Genomic DNA, 19,857 nt, shown 5'->3' with positions numbered 1-19,857 from the left:
AACTATACCTTTATACCTAAGCTGTTTGACTAGTTTCCTAGTTTACTGTCCTGGTTTCAACTTATACCTCCTGCCTCCATTTTCCACTTCTCCGACTACCTGTTTCCTTCAAACAATAATACCTTGTATCCATATAGTCCCATCTCTCCTTACTACAGCTTCAAAATTTGTCATTGACCACCAAACTCTTTGTAATCCTTGCTTATTCAGCATGCCTACCAGGACTATAAATAGTACTAGGAGCTAGGATCAGAGATGAATAAGCAATAAATCCTGGTTTCCGTGGGCTCAGTTTTAGGAGATGGATAGAAACATAAATGTAGTGCAATTGGGAATTCCTGGAGTGGGGTGATCCTGAACTTTAAAAATAGTAAAACGAGCTCTTATGTGAACTTAATCAGGCCGGGCACAGTGGCTCACGCCTGTAATCCCAGCACTTTGGGAGGCTGAGGCGGGCAGATCACCTGAGGTCAGGAGTTAGAGACCAGCCCAGCCAACATGACGAAACCCCGTCTTTACTAAAAATACAAAAATTAGCCGGGCGTGGTGGTGTGCACCTGTAGTCCCAGCTACTCGGCAGAATGAGGTGGGAGAATGGCTTGAACCTGGGAGGTGGAGGATGCAGTGAGCTGAGAACATGCCACTGCACTCCAGTCTGGGTGACAGAGCAAGACTCCGTCTCAAAATCAATAAAATAAATAAACTTAATCCTCCATATTTTGCTGATGCTACTTTGTCACCCTCCATACTCCCACCCCAGAAGTAAAGTAAATCCCAGACCTCATATCATATCCTCTATATAGATACTAATCCAGAATTTTGAAAGATAGTCCCACTGGGCACAGTGGCTCACGCCTGTAATCCCATCACTTTGGGAGGCTGAGGTGGGCAGATCACTTGAGGCCAGAAGTTCGAAACCAGCCTGGCCGACATGGTGAAACCTCATCTCTACTAAAAATACAAAATTAGCCTGGCATGGTGGCGCACTTCTTAATCCCAGCTACTCAGGAGGCTGAAGCATAAGAATGGCTTGAACCCGGGTGACGGAGGTTACAATGAGCCAAGATTGCTCCACTGCACTCCAGCCTGGGTGACAGAGCAAGACCCTGCCAAAAAAAAAGAAACAAAGATGGTTCCAATTCTGTCCTACTCTCCCTGTAAGTCATCGGTGTGTAGAAGGTACCTGTATTTTGACATCAAACCACGTCTCTGTCATTACCTATTTGTTTCTGGAAGAGGGACAAAAATTATTGTTATAATCAGGTCCTAAGTTTTGTTTTGAGACAGAGTCTCACTCTGTTGCCCAGGCTGGAGTGCAGTAGTACGATCTCGGCTCACTGCAACCTTTGCCTCACGGGTTCAAGTGATTCTCTTGCCTTAGCATCCCAAGGGCTGGGATTACAGGCACCTACCACCATGTTCAGCTAATTTTGTTATTTTTAGTAGAGGCGGGGTTTCACCATATTGGCCAGGCTGATCTCAAACTCCTGACCTCAAGTGATCACCCTCCTCGGCCTACCAAAGTGCTGGGATTATAGACGTGAGCCACCGCTCCCAGTCCCAGGTCCTAAGTTTTTGATTAGAAAAATATAGACACTGTGGTTGATAATGGGATGTATGGCTGATGTGGTCTTGTAGACATGTTGTCACTGTAGACATCTCACAGAATACTTTTGTGTCTCTGTCCCATCAGAGGCAAGAGCAGGCTACGGAAGAGAATGCTGGTGTACCTGTTGGCCCACACCTCTCACTTGCGTATGAAGACAAACAAATACTGGAAGATGCTGCTGCTCTGATTATCCACCATGTGAAGAGGCAGACAGGCATTCAGAAGGAGGACAAATATAAGATAAAACAAATCATGCATCATTTTATTCCAGATTTGCTCTTTGCCCAAAGAGGTGATCTCTCAGATGTGGAGGAGGAGGAGGAAGAAGAGATGGATGTAGATGAAGCCACAGGGGCAGTTAAGAAGCACAATGGTGTTGGGGGCAGTCCCCCTAAGTCCAAGTTACTGTTTAGTAACACAGCAGCTCAAAAATTAAGAGGAATGGATGAAGTATACAACCTCTTCTATGTCAACAACAACTGGTATATTTTTATGCGACTGCACCAGATTCTCTGCCTGAGGCTGCTACGGATTTGTTCCCAAGCCGAACGGCAAATTGAAGAAGAAAACCGAGAGAGAGAATGGGAACGGGAAGTGCTGGGCATAAAGCGAGACAAGAGTGACAGCCCTGCCATTCAGCTACGTCTCAAAGAACCTAGTGAGTGCCGACACCTCTGATTTACAGAGGATGTGTGAGGTTGAGGACCTTAGAGCCACCTAGACTTGGGACTGCTTCTTTTATTAATAGAGCACAGGCATTAGAGTCTGTGTAGTTAAACTCTCTGAACCTGTTTATCTGAAAAATGGAGGCGCTAGTTGCCTTGTGGTGTTGCTTTGTGCAAAGTATCCTATGCAGGGCTTAGATCATGGACACTTGGTCAGTGGTTGGTACTGTGGACGCACCTGGGAAGGGGGTATCACAGTTAATTTCTCAAATGGCAGATTTCTGGGTTACTGCCATCTGTTTCAAAGTACAGATAGAGACTAAACTGTCACAGTCAATTTCAATCCATGACAGAACATAAATTCCTAGTGCTTAAAACAGAATTTTCTCATATTTTTGAGCAGGACTTCTGTTTAACCAGTGGGGTTTATGGCTCATTCTTAATATGTAGAAATAGTTTATGGAAAGGAGACTGGAACTCAAGAGGTGATATGAGACATGGAGAACAGGCAGGACAGGGATAAAGATGTAGAACTCAAGAAAAGGAAAGTAAGTGAGGGTTCAGGACGCTGTCACGTGCTTTATGTAATTTTGTGCTGCCTGCTTCCAGTTCACTTCATAAATTAGGTACTTGATCTGTGAGCCAAAAGCTTTTTCATGAAGCATTTCTTCTGGGCTCTTAAGGAAATAGCCAACCTGAGGAGTGTATCTTCTTCTTTTTTTTTTTTTTTTTTTTTTTTATGTGTTGCTGATGTAGGAAGCCCAGATATGGCCCTAGCTTTCTATCTGTTGAGGAGCTAATGACACTGAAAAATAATTCTGAAAGCTTTTATCTAGACTAGTCCTAGCTCGAAAGAGATACATTTTAGATCTCATTGTGGTGATTCCATCTACTTGGGTAGAAATTAGAAATTAAATGGCCTATTCCTGGCTTGGCCACTGACTTAACCTGGTTTGAGGCTTAGATAATGTTGTCTTGTCTGATAATGCCAACCCTCACACTTACCACAGCTTGTTTGGACAAATCTGTGGTTTGGACTCAAAACTTTATTCTGGCATAAAAGCAGTTTTCATAGCAGTGGTATATTTTGGAGTCTATAGCCTATACCTATTCTATGGAGCTAAACAACGTGATAGTCTGTGATGAAACTCAAGCCAGTTGCCTCTTTTAAACAGTATTTGTCCTGTTTTGCCTGTTTTTTAATGAATTCGTCAGACTTCAGATAAATGGAGACAACTTGGTTTTGCTCCTAGCCTTTTTTCTCCAGCACAAACACAACTAGCAAGTAACCAATTAGTCAGTGACAAATAGTTCGTTTTGTAACTTTTTTCATTTTAGTCAACTTTTTGTTGAAGTGCAATGTATATAGGCCGGGTGCAGTGGCTTACACCTGTAATCCCAGCACTTTGGGAGGCCAATGTGGGAGGATCACTTGAGGCCAGGAGTTTGAGACCAGCCTGGTTAATAAGTGAGACCCAATCTCTACAAAAAAATACATATAAGGTACGGCATGTATATATAGAAAAGTATACAAATCAGAATTGTGCAGCTCAGTGAATTTTTACAGACTAGACGTACCTATGTTCAAGAAACGAAACATAACCAGTACTCTGATAACCAGTCCTTTTTCCACTTTGTTGATTTCTAACACTAGAGATTAGATTTGTCTGTTTTTGAACTTTATATAAATGGGTCTTTAGTAAGCTAAAGGCAGCACTCTTTAATATTCCTTGTGCCCTCTGCTAGTTGCCAAATGTCTTTAACAACTGATGAGATTTATTCTAGCTAGTGATTGAAATGATTCATGTGCAGCAACTACAGATGATTTAATGCAATTTGTGAAATACAACGTAGCGAATCCATTTTTAAACAAAAGGACTTTGACAAATGCAGATTACTTCATTATTCATAAAGGATTTAATTTGCACTCCTATTTTTGTGTTCCCAAGAGGTTTCCCAGTGCTGGAGTATGGCTGTGTCTGCCTTTCCTCATCTGTACTTTATGCTTTATTGAAATAGCTTTATGAGCAAGTGACCCATGTGAGGAATGCTCTTGTGCAGGCTGGGAGAGCAGGTTCCTCTCTCAGCAGGGGAGCCAACAGCTCTTTGAAGGACTGGCTTCCCTAGGATATTTTCCTCTCTGAAAGTGGCCCAGCAGTACCATAAAGAAGTATCTTTCTAGCATGGTAGTCAGAATATTAGAAGCCGCTGTTAAAGTTGCAGAGTCACTCTGATAGTGCTGGTGATTGTAGTCACCTGTCGGAATTCATCTCTGTTTACATTGGAATGAGTGAGTATATTTTGAATACCTAGCGTTCATACTTTCAAATGCCATTTAGGCCAGCTGTGGGATTTGCCCTGTACTCTATCCCTAGTCTTTTCTTAGCAAGGTAAGGCCTCACCAATCCCATCTCTCCCACAGTGGATGTTGATGTAGAAGATTATTACCCAGCTTTCCTGGACATGGTGCGGAGCCTGCTGGATGGCAACATAGACTCATCACAGTATGAAGATTCACTGAGAGAGATGTTCACCATTCATGCCTACATTGCCTTTACCATGGACAAACTGATCCAGAGCATTGTCAGACAGGTGAGGGCATGGAGGAGGCTAGGGTGAGTAAGAGAAGAAATCCTTACCTAGAGATGGGCCAGGCAAGGAAAAGGAAAGGCAACTTTTTCATGTAACAGTGTTTATGAACGTAGGGTTCTGAAGAGAGGAGGGGAGGTTAATGTGATGCCTGATTTCTCATGTTAACAAAGTTGCAGTGTATGAGCCTGCCTACCCCATATCCTTTCTTGCTGGCCACCTGTAGAGTGCAGTGGTCCTGACCCCAGCTTCCTGCCCAACTTGTCTATCTCTTACCTTGTCTGCCATGGGTAAGCACACAGTGTGGAATATTGCGTCTTCCATAGGTGTTGGTAAGTTTTTTTTTTTTTTTTTCCTTAAATAGAGACAGGGTGTCACTGTTTTGCCCAGGCTGGTCTTGAACTTCTGGTCTCAAGTGATCCTCCTGTCTTGGCCTCTTAAAGCGCTGGGATTATAGACACGAGCCACTGTGCCTGGTCAAGGTGTTGGTAACTCTTATGTACTTGTATTGTTTAATATTTGAAATTCTTTTTATAAGAAAGGGTTTGCATAACATCTTTTATAGTACTCTGCCCACCTCACTCATCTGCGGTTCCCTCTAAGTTAGGTTTCTGGTTGGTTTTGTGTGTTCTTCCTATGGCACCCTGGGAACTTGTAAACATGTTGTTCTTTACAACAATGATATAAAAAATAGCTTGTAACAGATAGTCACATTTCTACTTCTTGGACTTGAGTTCTGAACTGCCAGAGAGATTGTTGGTTAACTGCTTTTTTCTTTTTCTGGAGACCCAGCTTTACTGCTGATTGACTGCAAGTCCCCAGCAGGGCTTCATTTTTCCTTTTCAGCATCCTGTTCTGTGGCTCCCTTGGCCCTTTTTGCCCATATGCCGAAGAGCTGAAAATTGATGTGGGCTGTGTGAAGACTGGCAAATACCTTAAAGTTCTTAGTGATGATTCCGGCTTTCTCCTTCTTATAGACGTACTATATGGGCATTATTGGTCCTGTCATCTGGGTGGCTGATTTGAGTTTTTCAGAACTGTCTCCCTTCTTGGGGGCTAAGAGCTTCCTAGAGAAGAGGTTGAGCTTGGAGTCTTACTCCTTCAGGTGCTGAACATTGGCCCACTGGTGTACTAATTCCACCCTCTTGTGGATGCTGGTCACCCTTAACTCTTCTAAGCTGAAGCCCCTGCCAGCTTGTACTTTGGTGTGATACCTCACTGTGGGGCAGCTTACCATGGGCCAGATGGGTCCAGATGCAGGGTGCAGGTCAATGTGGTATGCTTTTGCTTGCATCTGCAGATCTTCTGGGCTGTCTGGTTGAACCACTGGCCATGGGCCACTGCGATTCCTCGTGGAAGTAGGGCTTTAGGATCATGCTGTTCCACCTGGGTACCGTGGCTACCTACAGCCCTCTTCCATAGAATAGCTCAGCAGAAAGGCGGTGAAGTACTTAAGTGAAAACTTGTAAAAAGCAATTTCTAATTCTAGAATCCACACTGCCACTGTAGAAGGAAAGAGCTTGTTGCTTAATGTTCTCTTGGGCTAAAATATTGAATTCTTTGCAAAGTACCCATGCTTTTGCCTTGGTTTTGGAAGGGTGCATGCCTCTGTACTCCTCCCACAGTATCTACACAGGATTGAGGAAGAGCCCTTCACATAAATGAACCTTAACATCTGGGGGAAAGTTGTCAGATAGTTGTTTCCAATAAGTTGAAGAAGTTGTTAGGCCTTCCCATAAGAGGTCTGGATGGTAACTGGCAGAAATCATTAGATGGATACATAGTCACCTGTAGTCATACTTTTTCAGACTAATCTTCCTTAACTTCCCTGAAATTTATATAAAATATAGACTCCAGTTACCCTGTGCTTATGTTGCTGATTACAGGCTTGCTGCTGCTTCAGCTAGGAACGAAGTCTTTCATACCACCAGCACAGCTTAAAAAGAAATCCAATAAAACTAACTTTTAATAATTCTGAGGTTGGTTTTCGAAACAATAGTTACAATTATTTACTGTATCTGGTTATGATTTTGAATCAGTAATAAATACTATCTCCACCCACCCCCACTTTTTTTTTTTTTAATGGAAACAGGTTTCATCCAGAAAACCCCAAAACAGTGACTTTTTTTTTTTTTTTTTTTTTTTTCCAACCCAGGGTCTCACTCTATTGCCCAGGCTGGAGTGCAGTGGTGTGATCAGCTCACTGTAGCCTTGACCTCCTACCTCAGCCTCCCAAGTAGCTGGGACCAAAGGGGCCACCACACCGGCTAATTTATTGTATTTTTTGTAGAGATGGAGTTTTGCCATGTTGTCTAGGCTGGCCTCAAACTTACGGGCTCAAGCAGTTCACCTACTTCAGCCTCCCAAAGCGCTGCGATTACGGGCATGAGCCACTGTGCCCAGCCTACAGTGACTTTTTAAAACATTTTCAAGCTTCTCAACTCCTTTAACTGGAGGTATCTCTTCTCTCATTCTCCTCATATTTGGTGTTCCCTCAGATTCCACTGCTGACTGGATGTACAACATATATTTCAAAGTCAAGGCTGGTCATGGTGGCTCACGCCTCTAATACCAGCACTTTGGGAGTCCAAGGCAGGCAGATATATTGAGTCCAGGAGTTGGAGACCAGCCTGGGCAACATGGGGAAACACTGTTTGTATTAAAAATACAAAAAATTAGCTGGGCATGGTGGCACATGCCTGTAGTCCCAGCTACTCAGGAGGCTAAGGTGGGAGGATCATCTGAACCCAGGAAGTTGAGGCTGCAGTGAGCCGTGATTGCACCACTGCATTCCAGCCAAGTGAGGCCATTACATTTATCTTACCTATTGTAGGCTGGCTTAAGAGGGATTTGTATTAATAATACAATAGGCAACCTCACAGACATCCAAGTACACAACTCAAAATAGGACCACACCATGGAAGGATTGGGCTGGGAGGTGATTTTTCTCTCCTGCATGCCTTCACTCTGGACTTCTGCTCCATGCTTGTGCTTTGCTCTGCAGATGAACATTCGGCATGTGCTCCAGGCTCCTCCAGCCTCTGAGGCTTTGGCTTGCCCTCCCAGTACCCCTGGTCCCAGTGTTACTAGACCTTTCCATACAGATGCTCCTCCTCAAAAAATCTATTGAACACTCTCTCTGTCATTTCCAATTAGCAAGACAGAGAATCTGATCTGCTTAGCAGTGGGGGTGGGAGTTCTGTAGCTGTCTCTGGATTTGTAGTGCTGTCTTTTCCGAAGACTCGAGGAGGGGCCAGATATCCAAAAAGAGGGTATGGGTGGGGAATCAGTAATACAGTCTACTTCAACAAGAAAGTATAAAGTTGAGGCGGTGGCTCACGCCTGTAATCCCAGCAGTTTGGGAGGCCAAGATGGGTGGATCACTTGAGCTCAGAAGTTTGAGATCAGACTGGGCAACATGGCAAAACCCCGTCTCTTCTGAAAATACAAAAAAGTTAGCTGGGCGTGGTGGCACATGCCTGTAGACCCAGCTACTTAAGAGGCTGAGGTGTGGGAGGGTTGCTTGAGCCCAGGAAGTTGAGGCTGCACTGAGCCAAGATCACGATGCCACTGCACTCCAGCCTGGGCGACAGAGCGAGACTCTGTCTCAAAAAGAAAGTAGAAAGTGGAAGCATCTGTATGTATGATTGAAGTCATGCTTTCCATCTGTTTTTTTCCACCTTTTCTTTTTTCTCTCTAAAACACTGTATCTTAATCTTCCTCATGATATCAAGTACTCATAAGCATTATTTTAATGGTTGTATCAGAATCCTTTATCTGGACTCATTGTGATTTATTTATCCATCTGTAGTTGCTGGAGATACTGCCCTTTCTGCCACACTCAGTCACCGTTCTGACCTTTCACTGTGTCCAGTTATCTACTAAGACACATACTGGTCATTTAGGACTTAAGAATAAATAGTTATCATGGTTCCTAACACTTAAAAAGAATGTGTCTTCCTAAAAATAGAATGGCTTGGTGGTTATGATCATCTTAAAGTTTTTTAAACCGACAAATCGATATTGAAATTAACGTTTTGCTTTCTTCTTGTATCTATTTTTCACTTCTGTCATTTTGATGATAAAGTTTCATTTGGAAGGATTTTTATTTCAAAATAGAAATAGCATGACATGAGAATGGGAACTCTGAAACGTTCAACTTTCTAGTCATTAGTTTCCTAAGATTGTCACAAAAGCTACTGATAGTCAATCATGACTGGCCTGTATGGAAAGTGAGTTAACATTATGTACAACTTAAGCCCTATACTTTCTCTCAGATACAGAAAAATAGGTGATGTGTTTGGAAAAGTATTGGGCTAGGAGTCAGGAACCTTCACTTTTAGTCCCAACCCTCCTTCTTCAGCTGAGCACCCCTGGGCAATAATTCAGCAGCTATTTCTTAAATACTTAATGAGTTTCAGGCTTTGTAGTTGGGCTGGGAATATAGACACAGATACTGCATTCATGATTCTCCAAGGCTCCCTTCCTCACCCCAGCTCACAGTGAGCTTTGCAGTGGTGCAGTCTCGGCTCACTGCAACCTCCATCTCCCAGGTTCAAGCGATTCTCCTGCCCCAGCCTCCCAAGTAGCTGGGATTACAGGCTCCTGCCACCACGCCGGGCTATTTATGTTTTTTTAGTAGAGATGGGGTTTCGCCATGTTAGCCAGGCTGGTTTTGAACACCAGACCTCAGGTGATTGGCCCACCTCGGCCTCCCAAAGTGCTGGGATTACAGGCGTGAGCCACCTTTCTGATGCATTGTGTAAATTTGTCTCCTAACTGGCCCCAGCTCTCTGTCCAGCCTGCCTTCCCAGGGCAGTTGTGAAGATCAAATGAGAAAGAATATGTATGAGAGCCAATTGTAAATGATTTTAAAATGCAATAAAGATATGACCTATAGAAAATTATTTAAAGATCCTTAGAATTTTAAATAGTACGATTATCCTGAGTTCTCTATGGTTCTTATTTTAAATAGATAGGAAAGTTTTACCATGGACCACTGATATGGTTGAAAATCCTGGCTTGATTATTCTCCAAGAAAATGATACAGTGGTTTGTGTGATTAATTTTCTAAAATTGCCAGCACCCCCCCACCCCCCCAAAAAAAGAAAAACCTTTTTGGAGTTGAATGACTACATCAAAGGAACGTTGACTGTATAATGGAGAAATGTTTTCTGTGTTCACTAAAAGCTTGCCTTTGTTTGATTCCAGCTGCAGCATATCGTGAGTGATGAGATCTGTGTGCAGGTGACTGACCTTTACCTGGCAGAAAATAATAATGGGGCCACCGGAGGCCAGCTGAACACACAGAACTCGAGGAGCCTCCTGGAGTCAACGTATCAGCGGAAAGCTGAGCAGCTAATGTCAGATGAGAATTGCTTTAAGGTGAGAGTTGCTCAGGTAGTCGAAGACCTTGCTGGTGACAATGTCAGTTGTTAGGATTCTCTGAACCAGAAGTTAAAGCCGGGGTACTTTGACCTGTGATTCTACTCCTGGACCTTTTAATGAGTTCACCGGAGAAATACAAAGTGGAAGTAATTGTCTTCCTGGACAATCTACTTTGTTTCTTTCCTGCCTTTAAAGAAAAAAAAAACCTAGTTATATATGATTTTTACAATTTTGTATTCTTTTTCTCTGAACATTTTTCATAGTATGCTTTGTAAATATTATTGTTAGAAAAATGTTGGTACATGAAATCCATGGTCATGATCATTGTAGAAAAGAAAACATAGGCCCAGCACACATGGCTCACACTTGTAATCTCAGCACACTGGGAGGCTGAGGTGGGCGGATCACTTGAGACCAGCTTGGGCAACATGGCAAAACCCCATCTCTGCAAGAAATACAAGAATACAAAAATCAGCCCGGCATGGTAGCGTGCACCTGTAGTCTCAGCTACTCAGGAGAATGAGGTAGAAGGATTCCCCCTGTCTCTACTAAAAATACAAAAAATTAGCCGGGCGTAGTGGCGGGCGTCTGTAGTCCCAGCTACTCGGGAGGCTGAGTCAGGAGAATGGCGTGAACCTGGGAGGCGGAGCTTGCAGTAAGCTGAGATCGCGCCACTGCACTCCAGCCTGGGAGACAAAAAAAAAAAAAAAAAAAAAAAAAGGATTGCTTGAGCCTGGGAGGTCGAGGCTGCAGTGAGCCCTGATCGCGTCACTGCACCCCAGCCTGGGTGACAGAGCAAGACTCTGTCCCAAAAAAATGAAAATAAAATGCAGATAACCAAAAAAAGTCACCTTAGAATTCTTTCCTGAAATTATCATTGATGACATCTCTATGATTCTAAACTTCTCCATGCTTGAGTATATATTTTGAAAGAGTTTATACTGGACAAAATGGTCTTTAACTTTTTTTTTTTTTTTTTTTTTTTAAGACAGGGATACACACTGTTGCCCAGGCTGGAGTGCAGTGGCGCAATCTTGGTTCACTGCAACCTCTGCCTCCTGAGTTCAAGTGACTCTCACACGTCAGCCACCGTAGTAGCTGGGATTACAGTCACGTACCACTATGTCCAGCTAATTTTTTTTTTTTTTTTTCCAAGATGGAGGCTCACTCTTGTTGTCCAGGCTTGGAGTGCAGTGGTGCTATGTCAGCTCACTGCAACCTCCGCCTCCTGGGTTCAAGCAGTTCTCCTGCCTCGGCCTCCTGAGTAGCTGGGATTACAGACACGTGCCACCATGGCCAGCTTGTGTGTGTGTGTGTGTTTAGTAGAGACAGGGTTTCACCATGTCGGTCAGGCTGGTCTTGAACTCCTGAGCTCAGGTGATCTGCCCTCCTTGGCCTCCCAAAGTGCTGGGATTACAGGCATGAGCCACTGCACCCGGTCTAATTTTTGTATTTTTAGTAGAGATGTGGTTTCACCATGTTGGCCAGGCTTGTCTCAAACTCCTGGCCTCAAGTGATCTGCCCGCCTTAGCCTCCCAAAGTGCTGGGATTACAGGTGTGAGCCACTGCATCTGACCGGAAATGGTCTTTAATGTATTTTTGCTCAATTAACACTTCTGGGTCTTTATTGTCTTTTTTATGGCTATTTGATATTCACTTTTTAGAGAATTAATGCCTTTATTGTTGGACATTTAGGTTGTTTCCAATTTTTCACCATTATAATGGATAATTATAAAAGCAAATAGTTGGAAACATCCTAGACGTCCAACCCACTATGGGGACTGGTTAATGACATCCTGTTAGGAATACTGGAGACAGATTTTGCAATTCTTAAATTATAAATTGTGAAAATGCAGGGTCTGCCCCCACCCCAAAATCTATTTTGGAAATAACTGTATTTGTGTGGGTATATGTTATGTTATTGTCAGGTTGTAAGCTTTACTAGCAGAGAGCAATTTTTAAAGCTTTAAAAGAACACTGAGCTAGATCTAGCTTCTGGCTCTGCATGTATATTGATTAGTGGTGTGCCTTGAGAAACCAGAACTCTTCTGAATTTCAGTTTTGTCTCTGTGTAAAATGAAGAAGGTTGAAATAAAAAATTCTCAGGTTTCCTTCCAGGCTCTGATCTTCTCCATGTGATTCTGATAGTTACCTCCTCTATTACGTCCTAGAAGTGGGATTACCAATGGACAGAGCATTGACATTTTGTGGTTCTGGCTACATGTGCCATATTTCTTTCTGACAAACAAAATATTTGTTTTGTAAAACATTCTTACTGGCATTGATTATTATTTTAGCGAATTCTAGAAGTTTGAAACATGAAATAGTACCTTTTGCTTTAATATATTTCATTTTACTTGTAGTAAGTGTAGACTTTTGCCTTTATCACTGGCTACCCAAGATCTAGTATCTTCCTCATCTCTTCAGTTGGAGCAAAGTTTACTAAGTTTATTGCCTCTGCACCTCTCATTCCTTGAGAAGATAGATTACAGCTATAGAGATGGTCTTTTGTTTACGCTTAGGTTTCTTATTTGCAGCTTATGTTTATTCAGAGCCAAGGCCAGGTCCAGCTGACTATTGAGCTTCTGGACACAGAAGAGGAGAATTCGGATGACCCTGTGGAAGCAGAGGTATGAGCAAGTACATCACAGACCCCAGGTGCCAAGCAGAGCTGGCGTGCCTTGAGAGTCTGTCCAGTGACCCTGTCTGCCAACAGGCCAAGGCACCTTAGGCCTGTTTAAGGGTCAGGACCTGGGTGCTTAAAGTACAAGTCAATCCAGCCATGTCTTCAGCTGAAGAGACGGGCTGCCTGGTTATAGATGTTAACCTCATCTTGCACTTAGTAAAGCTATCTCCTCTAAGGAAGTCTTATGGTTGGCAGCTTTCCTGTTTTTTCCTAAAGTATAAAAAACAACAAATGAGGTCTTTCTCATGTCATCTTGATTCTTTGTGTCATGTTTACTTTTTATTGGACTGATAAAGTCCAGAGTTTTCAACCCCTGAATAGACAGGTGTGATTATCATAGTGTGGTTATGGCAGATAATGTACACGGGAGATGCAGGCCATATGTATGATGTTGGGGGGGGTCGTGTGGGATGACTTGTTTGGTGGGAATGTTGGCTTGTTGGCAGATCTTTTTTTTTTTTTTTTTTAAGCGATGTCAGAAATCTAGATTGTAATGTGAAGGAAACTTTTACACATTTGCCACTATAAATTTTGTTCTTTAATAAAATGCTCTGTGGGGAAATGAAACTTGTCAGTGAGCCAGCTTCTACCTGTTTATGACTTCTGATAACCTTAGCACCTCAGAAACTTAGCAGTATTGCTGGCTAACAGAATTTTTAATCCGTGTTCCAATACCTACTAACAATCATGTCTTTATAGAAAGGGACTTTTTTGATCTTGAAATTTATGAATTTGGGGCATTGTAATCATAGAATTTACTAGAGTGCCCAATGCATTAGGAGCTGTTTTTGTGATTTCCTTCCACCTGTATTTTGTGTTTGCCATCTTAGCGCTGGTCAGACTACGTGGAGCGATACATGAATTCAGATACTACCTCGCCTGAGCTTCGTGAACATCTAGCACAGAAACCAGTATTTCTCCCCAGGTGAGTGAGCCATGTCATCTGTCAGCAGTCCATACTGTGCATGATTGAGGATTGGAGAGTTAAATGACTTTCACGTTCTTGGCTTTCACATATTTTATTCATTTGTTCTATCTGCCGGGGATGCTAATTCAAGGTTTTATATGGCTGTCACAACATGAGCTTACCTGGAGCATGTGTCAAAGCATCCGGGAGGTGAGAGTTGTAGAGAATCAACAATAACCTCCCTACTTTGGATGGGAATGTGTGTCAGAGTCTCCATGGTTCGATGGAAGAGGACTCACAGGACTCTGCATATAGTTAAACTGATTTAGTACAGCGAGAAGATGCAAAGCAGAATCAGCAAAGCGAAAAGGTGCCTGTGGCAAAGCTGGAGGAAGCCAGGCTCAAGCTTCCTAGAATCCTCTCCCAGTGGAGTCACACAGGACACTCTTTAATTCTTCCAACAATGAATGTGACAACACATGCAAAATGCTGTCTACCAGGGCAGCTCATTAGAGACTCTGTGCCAGGATTTTTATTGAGAGGTAGTCATCTAGGCACTGTATGCCTAGCATGTACCAAAATCCCAAACTCTCAGAAAGAAAGCACATTTTCAGCATAAGCTATAGAGTTTGTACAAATAGTTTAGGTACAGTGAGACACTTATATGAGTTAAGGAATGGTAGAACATTGCCCAAAATCCAAGATCCCAGCCCCCAGCCAAGGGCCAACTTTTATAAGCAGGCTTTTCAAAGAGTAGCAATCTTAGGCCTGCTACATTAACTCTTTTCTGCACAGAATTTTAAAAATGTTCCCTCTGTGTATAGGCAGATTGTGATACTGATCCTCCAAGTATATGAAAACAGAGTTTAAGAAGTATAAAATGGGTAGAATGGCTTTCTTCCTTCCTAAAAGTTTTGAATTGAAATCTTATGTCTTAGGTTTCCAAGAAAGTATCATCCCAGTGTTATTAGACTTATTGAGTCCTAATGAGAACATGGGAAAAGGGGTACCAGCAAAAAGGGCCCTGCCGGGTTCTCCATTCATTGAATCATTTAACACATTTGAGCAGTTGCTCTGTGTCAGGTTCCTCTCAACAAAACAGGCTCCATGCTAATAACATACTACAATAAACCTGTCATCATGTGTCTCTCACCAGGATATGAGGAAGGAGGCACATTTATGTACTGTGAGGAAAAAGAAATTGATATAATCGTTCTGGTGGCAGGGTAGTTGAAGTGTATGGAACCTTCCCTCCAGAATTTCAGTTTCTAATGATTTGTCTGACAGCTAAGGGGCTCATCTTATTGGCCTTGAGACCCCTTACACTCTTAGAGCATGAGTACTCCAAAAAGCTTTTGTTTATATGGATTATACTAGTAATGTTTACCAAGTTAGAAATAAAAACAAAGAAATGTTTTCAATCTTTAATTCATTTGAAAAATAACAATATTGGGCTGGGCGCGGTGGCTCACGCCTGTAACTCCAGCACTTTGGGAGGCCGAGGCTGTGGATCACGAGATCAGGAGATTGAGACCATCCTGGCTAACACAGTGAAACCCTGTCTCTACTAAAAATACAAAAAATTAGCTGGGCATGGTGGCAGGGGCCTGTAGTCCCAGCTACTCGGGAGGCTGAGGCAGGAGAATTGCTTGAACCGGAAGGCGGAGGTTGCAGTGAGTGGAGATCGCACCACGGCACTCCAGCCTGGGTGACCGAGTGAGACTCTGCCTCAAAAATAAAATATATATATATATATATATCCCTATTATATTTTCTTAAATAATATTTTTTAATGAAAAGCTAATTCAAAACAAAAATTAGTGAATAGAGTGGCATTGCTTATATTTTATAAATTTGTTTAGTGTCTGGTTTACCAGAAGAACAGCTGGATTCTCATGTCTGCTTCTACATTCAATCTGTTGCATTATGTATGTTGTTTGGTTGAAATATGTGAAGAAAATCTGGCCTCACGCAAATGTGTAGCTGGAAAAAGGAATATTTTCAGATCTTTCAGATAACTGGATATTCTTTGATATGACAACAAAACTACCAGTGATAGTTTTTGTTTTTGTTTTTGTTTTTTGAGATGGAATTTCGCTCTTGTTGCCCAGGCTGGAGTGCAATGGTGTGATCTCAGCTCACTGCAATCCCTGCCTCCCAGGTTTAAGCGATTCTCCTGCCTCAGCCTCCCGAGTAGCTGGGATTACAGGCATGTGCCACCACGCCCGGCTGATTCTGTATTTTTAGTAGAGATGGGATTTCTCCATGTTGGTCTGGCTGGTCTCGAACTCCTGATCTCAGGTGATCCTTCCACCTCGGCCTCCCAAAGTGCTGTGATTACGGGTGTGAGCCACTGCACCCGGCCCCAGTGATAGTTTCTTAAAGGTTAGTTGGAATATCAATTTATACATCAGTGGGCTTTTCATGCAGTTGTAAAAATCCATTGATTTATTTTGTATCATGAATGAATCTTTTTTTCCTCTATGATTTTGTAACTTTATGCAATTGGCTATTTGGAAAATAAGTTGTACAGACCTACTAAATGTTGATATATTTTACAGTGTCTCCAAAAGAAACCACATTGATTTAATATCGCTATCTCCAGGTCATCAAACACATCTTTAAGTATTGGGAAGCTGTCAAGCTCAGGGTGGCTGATACCAGTTCACCAAAATTCATAGTTTTGCTTGAAAATTCCAGTCTTACCATTGGCAACATTATTTTCCTTGAAGTGATAGGCTCCCTTGTTCATTTTTGAGAAAACATCTGCCAAATACTTGGCTGAGATTGACTATATTTAGTCAGTTGTTCTTTCGGGTAAAAATGATGATCCACTTACAACTCAAGCAATTGCTCAAGTGCTTTTCTGTAAGAATACCATTGTACTTTAGCACACAAAGGTGCTTTATGTGTAGTTCCCATTTTATCACACAGCATGTTAAAAAGATGTAAACTGAGGGGTTGGGATTTAATAGAAAATGTTACTGCTTCATCAGAAACTTTTTTTTTTTCTTTTTTTTTTTTTTTTTTTCTGAGGCAGAGTCTCACTCTGTTGCCCAAGCTGGAGTGCAGTGGCGCGATCTTGGCTTACTGCAGCCTCCACCAGCCAGGTTCAAGTGATTCTCCTGTCTCACCCTCCCGAATAGCTGGGATTACAGGTGCGCGCCACCACTCCCGGCTAATTTTTGTACTTTTATTAGAGATGATGTCTCCCCATGTTGGCCAGGCTAGTCTCAAACTCCTGACCTCAAGTGATCTGCCTGCCTCAGCCTCCCAGAGTGCTGGGATTACAAGCGTGAGCCACTGTGACTGGCCCATCAGAAACATCCTTAAGTGAAACTGGCTTTTATCACTTAATGTCATTGTATGGTCAGTGTGAAGTTCAAAGACTTGAATTGCAGTCGCATGAAGGTACAAAATCATGGAAGTAAAATGGATTCATTGATGGTACAAGATAAACCAACAGAGTTTGACAACTGTATGAAAAGCTCAGTGATGTATAAATTGATATTGGAATTTGGTAACAATTTGTTCGATATTGCAAATACAGTTTGGCGCCACCACCAGCATTTTTATTCACCATTACTTTAATGGTGCCAGTGCAGATGTCAACACAGCAAAAAAGGGAAATAATGTTTTAGTATTATTATGAGAATAGTTTTGATCTCACAGATCTCCTGAAAGGGTCTTGGGACCCTTTGGACAAAGAACTGCTGTCTACAGAAATACTTGTATACAAAGATTCTCACTGAAGCAATATTTTGGGTTGTTGTTTTTTTTTTTTTTTTTTTTTTTTGAGACAGTGTCTGGCTCTGTGTCCCAGGCTATAGTACAGTGGTGGGATCTTGGCTTACTGCAACCTCCGCCTTCTGGGCTCAAACGATCTTCCCACTTCAGCCTCCCAAGTAGCTGAGACTCTAGGCACACATCACCACACCTGCCTAATTTTTTTATTTTTTTGTAGAGAAGGGGTTTTTGCCATGTTGCCCAGGCTAGTCTCAAACTCCTGAGCTCAAGCAATCCACCTGCCTCCCAAAGTGCTGGGATTATAGGCATGAGCCACAGTGGCCAACCTGAAGCAGTGTTTTTAATAGCAAGTTATGAGAAACAATATAATTGTCTAGCTGATAACTTTTTTCACTGGATGTTGAGGAGATTTAGCAAGCCTACCACCCCTCAGGGCATCCATTCATGTGAATTATCTTCTTTCTTGTGTATGTAGAATGGCACTAGTTTATATCATCTGGGGGAATTTTTAAAAATAGTCATTCAAATAATTTTTTGTTATGTGGTTCAGATGAGGAACCTCACTTGAAAGAAACTGTTAAGGAATGGTAAATTGGGGTACATTTTTCTGCAGCAGTTAAAGAGAATAAGACAAATCTATCATGAAATGAAAAAATATTCATGACAGTAAGTGAAAAGTTGAGGACAAAATATATAGTATGATCCTATTTTGTCTTAAAAACAAATCCCAAAGCAGAACTGTAGCTGGTAATTACATGTGTAAATTTACAGACAGAAGCCTAGAAGTTTCTCATTAAAACTCTTAACTGGCTACATCTGCTAAGTCAAGTAGGGGATGGGTGAAGATTTCTGCTTTTTATTCTGTGTACCTTTGCAGTTGAAATTTTTTTTGCAGTGAAACAACTGAACATTTGTGTATGTATTTAACAAATTGGGATGAGTACTATGCAAGCATATAATAAAGAAAACTCACTTTGGGGAAGTCACGGGAATCTGCATCTGGACGAGCTCTCATCCTCCGGGGCTTTTCTGCAATAGGAATCTACGGCGGATCCGGAAGTGTCAACGTGGTCGAGAGCAGCAGGAAAAGGAAGGGAAGGAAGGAAACAGTAAGAAGACCATGGAGAATGTGGATAGTCTGGATAAGCTGGAGTGTAGATTCAAGCTGAATTCCTACAAGATGGTGTATGTGATCAAATCAGAGGACTATATGTATCGGAGGACTGCCCTGCTCCGGGCTCATCAGGTGAGAACCAGTAACTGAAGTTTCTGTACACATCTCCCACCCTAGCTAGGACCAGGGGAGGCCCAGAGTCTTCTGATTGTTTCTCTTTGTTTATGCAAACCTGTTCTTGGAGCTGAGACTTAACTGAGGAAATACGTATGTTGGTTGCTAAGGATGCTGTGACAAAGTACCACAGACTGTGGCTTAAATGACAAAAGTTGTGGAGACTAGAAGTCCAAAGTCAGGTGTCAGCAGTGTTGGTTCCTTTTGAGGACTGTGAGGGACAATCTCTTCTAGGCCTCTCCTAGCTTCTGGTTCTTTGCTGGCAATCTTTGGCATTTCTGGGCTTGTAGATCCCTGCCTTCATCTTCATATGGTGTTCCTACCTGTGTGTGTGTGTCTGCCTCCAGATGAGGTCACATTCGGAAGTACTGGGGGCTAGGACTTCAATGTATGATTTTTTGTTTGTTTGTTTGAGACAGAGTCTCACCTGACACAGCCTCTCAAAGTGCTCTCATTACAGGCGTGAGCCACCATGCCCGGCCAACATAAGAATTTTAAGGAGAATACAGTTCAGCCTGTAAGCGCACGTAAATACCCGGTGGCACCTTTTTGGTGAATTTACTCCCAGTATTTACATCTCAAGTAGTATCTGATCTTTTGCTTGTATGAATCCTACCTGTCTTTACATTCTGTCTCAATTGTGAAACCTTCCTGGTGCAGCTGTGTATAGGGTGTTATGCCAGGCCCTGGGACTACAGCCATGAAGTAGAGCAGATGAAGTAATGCAATGATATGCACTACCAGGGAAACAAATCAGGTGAAGTGATCAAGGGTAACTAGCATACAGGCCTTGCTTTCACTGGAGGAGGCTTCTCAAAGGAGGTGATGCTTGAGGCCTGAATAATGACAAGGAATTAGCCTGGTGAAGAGTAGAGGATGGGTGTTTTCTAGACAAAAGAGCTAGTACAAGGCTGGGAGGAAAGGACTTGGCATATTCAAGAAATTACAAACACCATTGTGGCTCAAGGTTGCATGAAG

The 19,857-nt window shown here is 42.4% G+C and overlaps 1 protein-coding gene across 10 annotated transcripts in view; it reads left to right on the top strand.

Moving 5' to 3' along the window:
• SIN3A (SIN3 transcription regulator family member A) overlaps positions 1 to 19,857 on the top strand; it is an 84,880-nt gene that overhangs the window by 61,305 nt on the left and 3,718 nt on the right. For all 10 annotated transcript variants that reach the window (XM_055363814.2, XM_055363820.2, XM_063699041.1 and 7 more), the window contains 6 exons: positions 1,694 to 2,267; positions 4,697 to 4,866; positions 10,075 to 10,248; positions 12,789 to 12,881; positions 13,768 to 13,862; positions 18,630 to 18,837. In XM_055363814.2, coding sequence (XP_055219789.1) covers positions 1,694 to 2,267; positions 4,697 to 4,866; positions 10,075 to 10,248; positions 12,789 to 12,881; positions 13,768 to 13,862; positions 18,630 to 18,837 — 1,314 coding nt within the window. The remainder of the gene's footprint in view (positions 1 to 1,693; positions 2,268 to 4,696; positions 4,867 to 10,074; positions 10,249 to 12,788; positions 12,882 to 13,767; positions 13,863 to 18,629; positions 18,838 to 19,857) is intronic.

Source organism: Gorilla gorilla, chromosome 16, assembly GCF_029281585.2.
Source record: "Gorilla gorilla gorilla isolate KB3781 chromosome 16, NHGRI_mGorGor1-v2.1_pri, whole genome shotgun sequence".
Lineage (NCBI taxonomy): Eukaryota > Metazoa > Chordata > Mammalia > Primates > Hominidae > Gorilla > Gorilla gorilla.
This window is presented reverse-complemented; position numbering and strand designations above follow the sequence as displayed.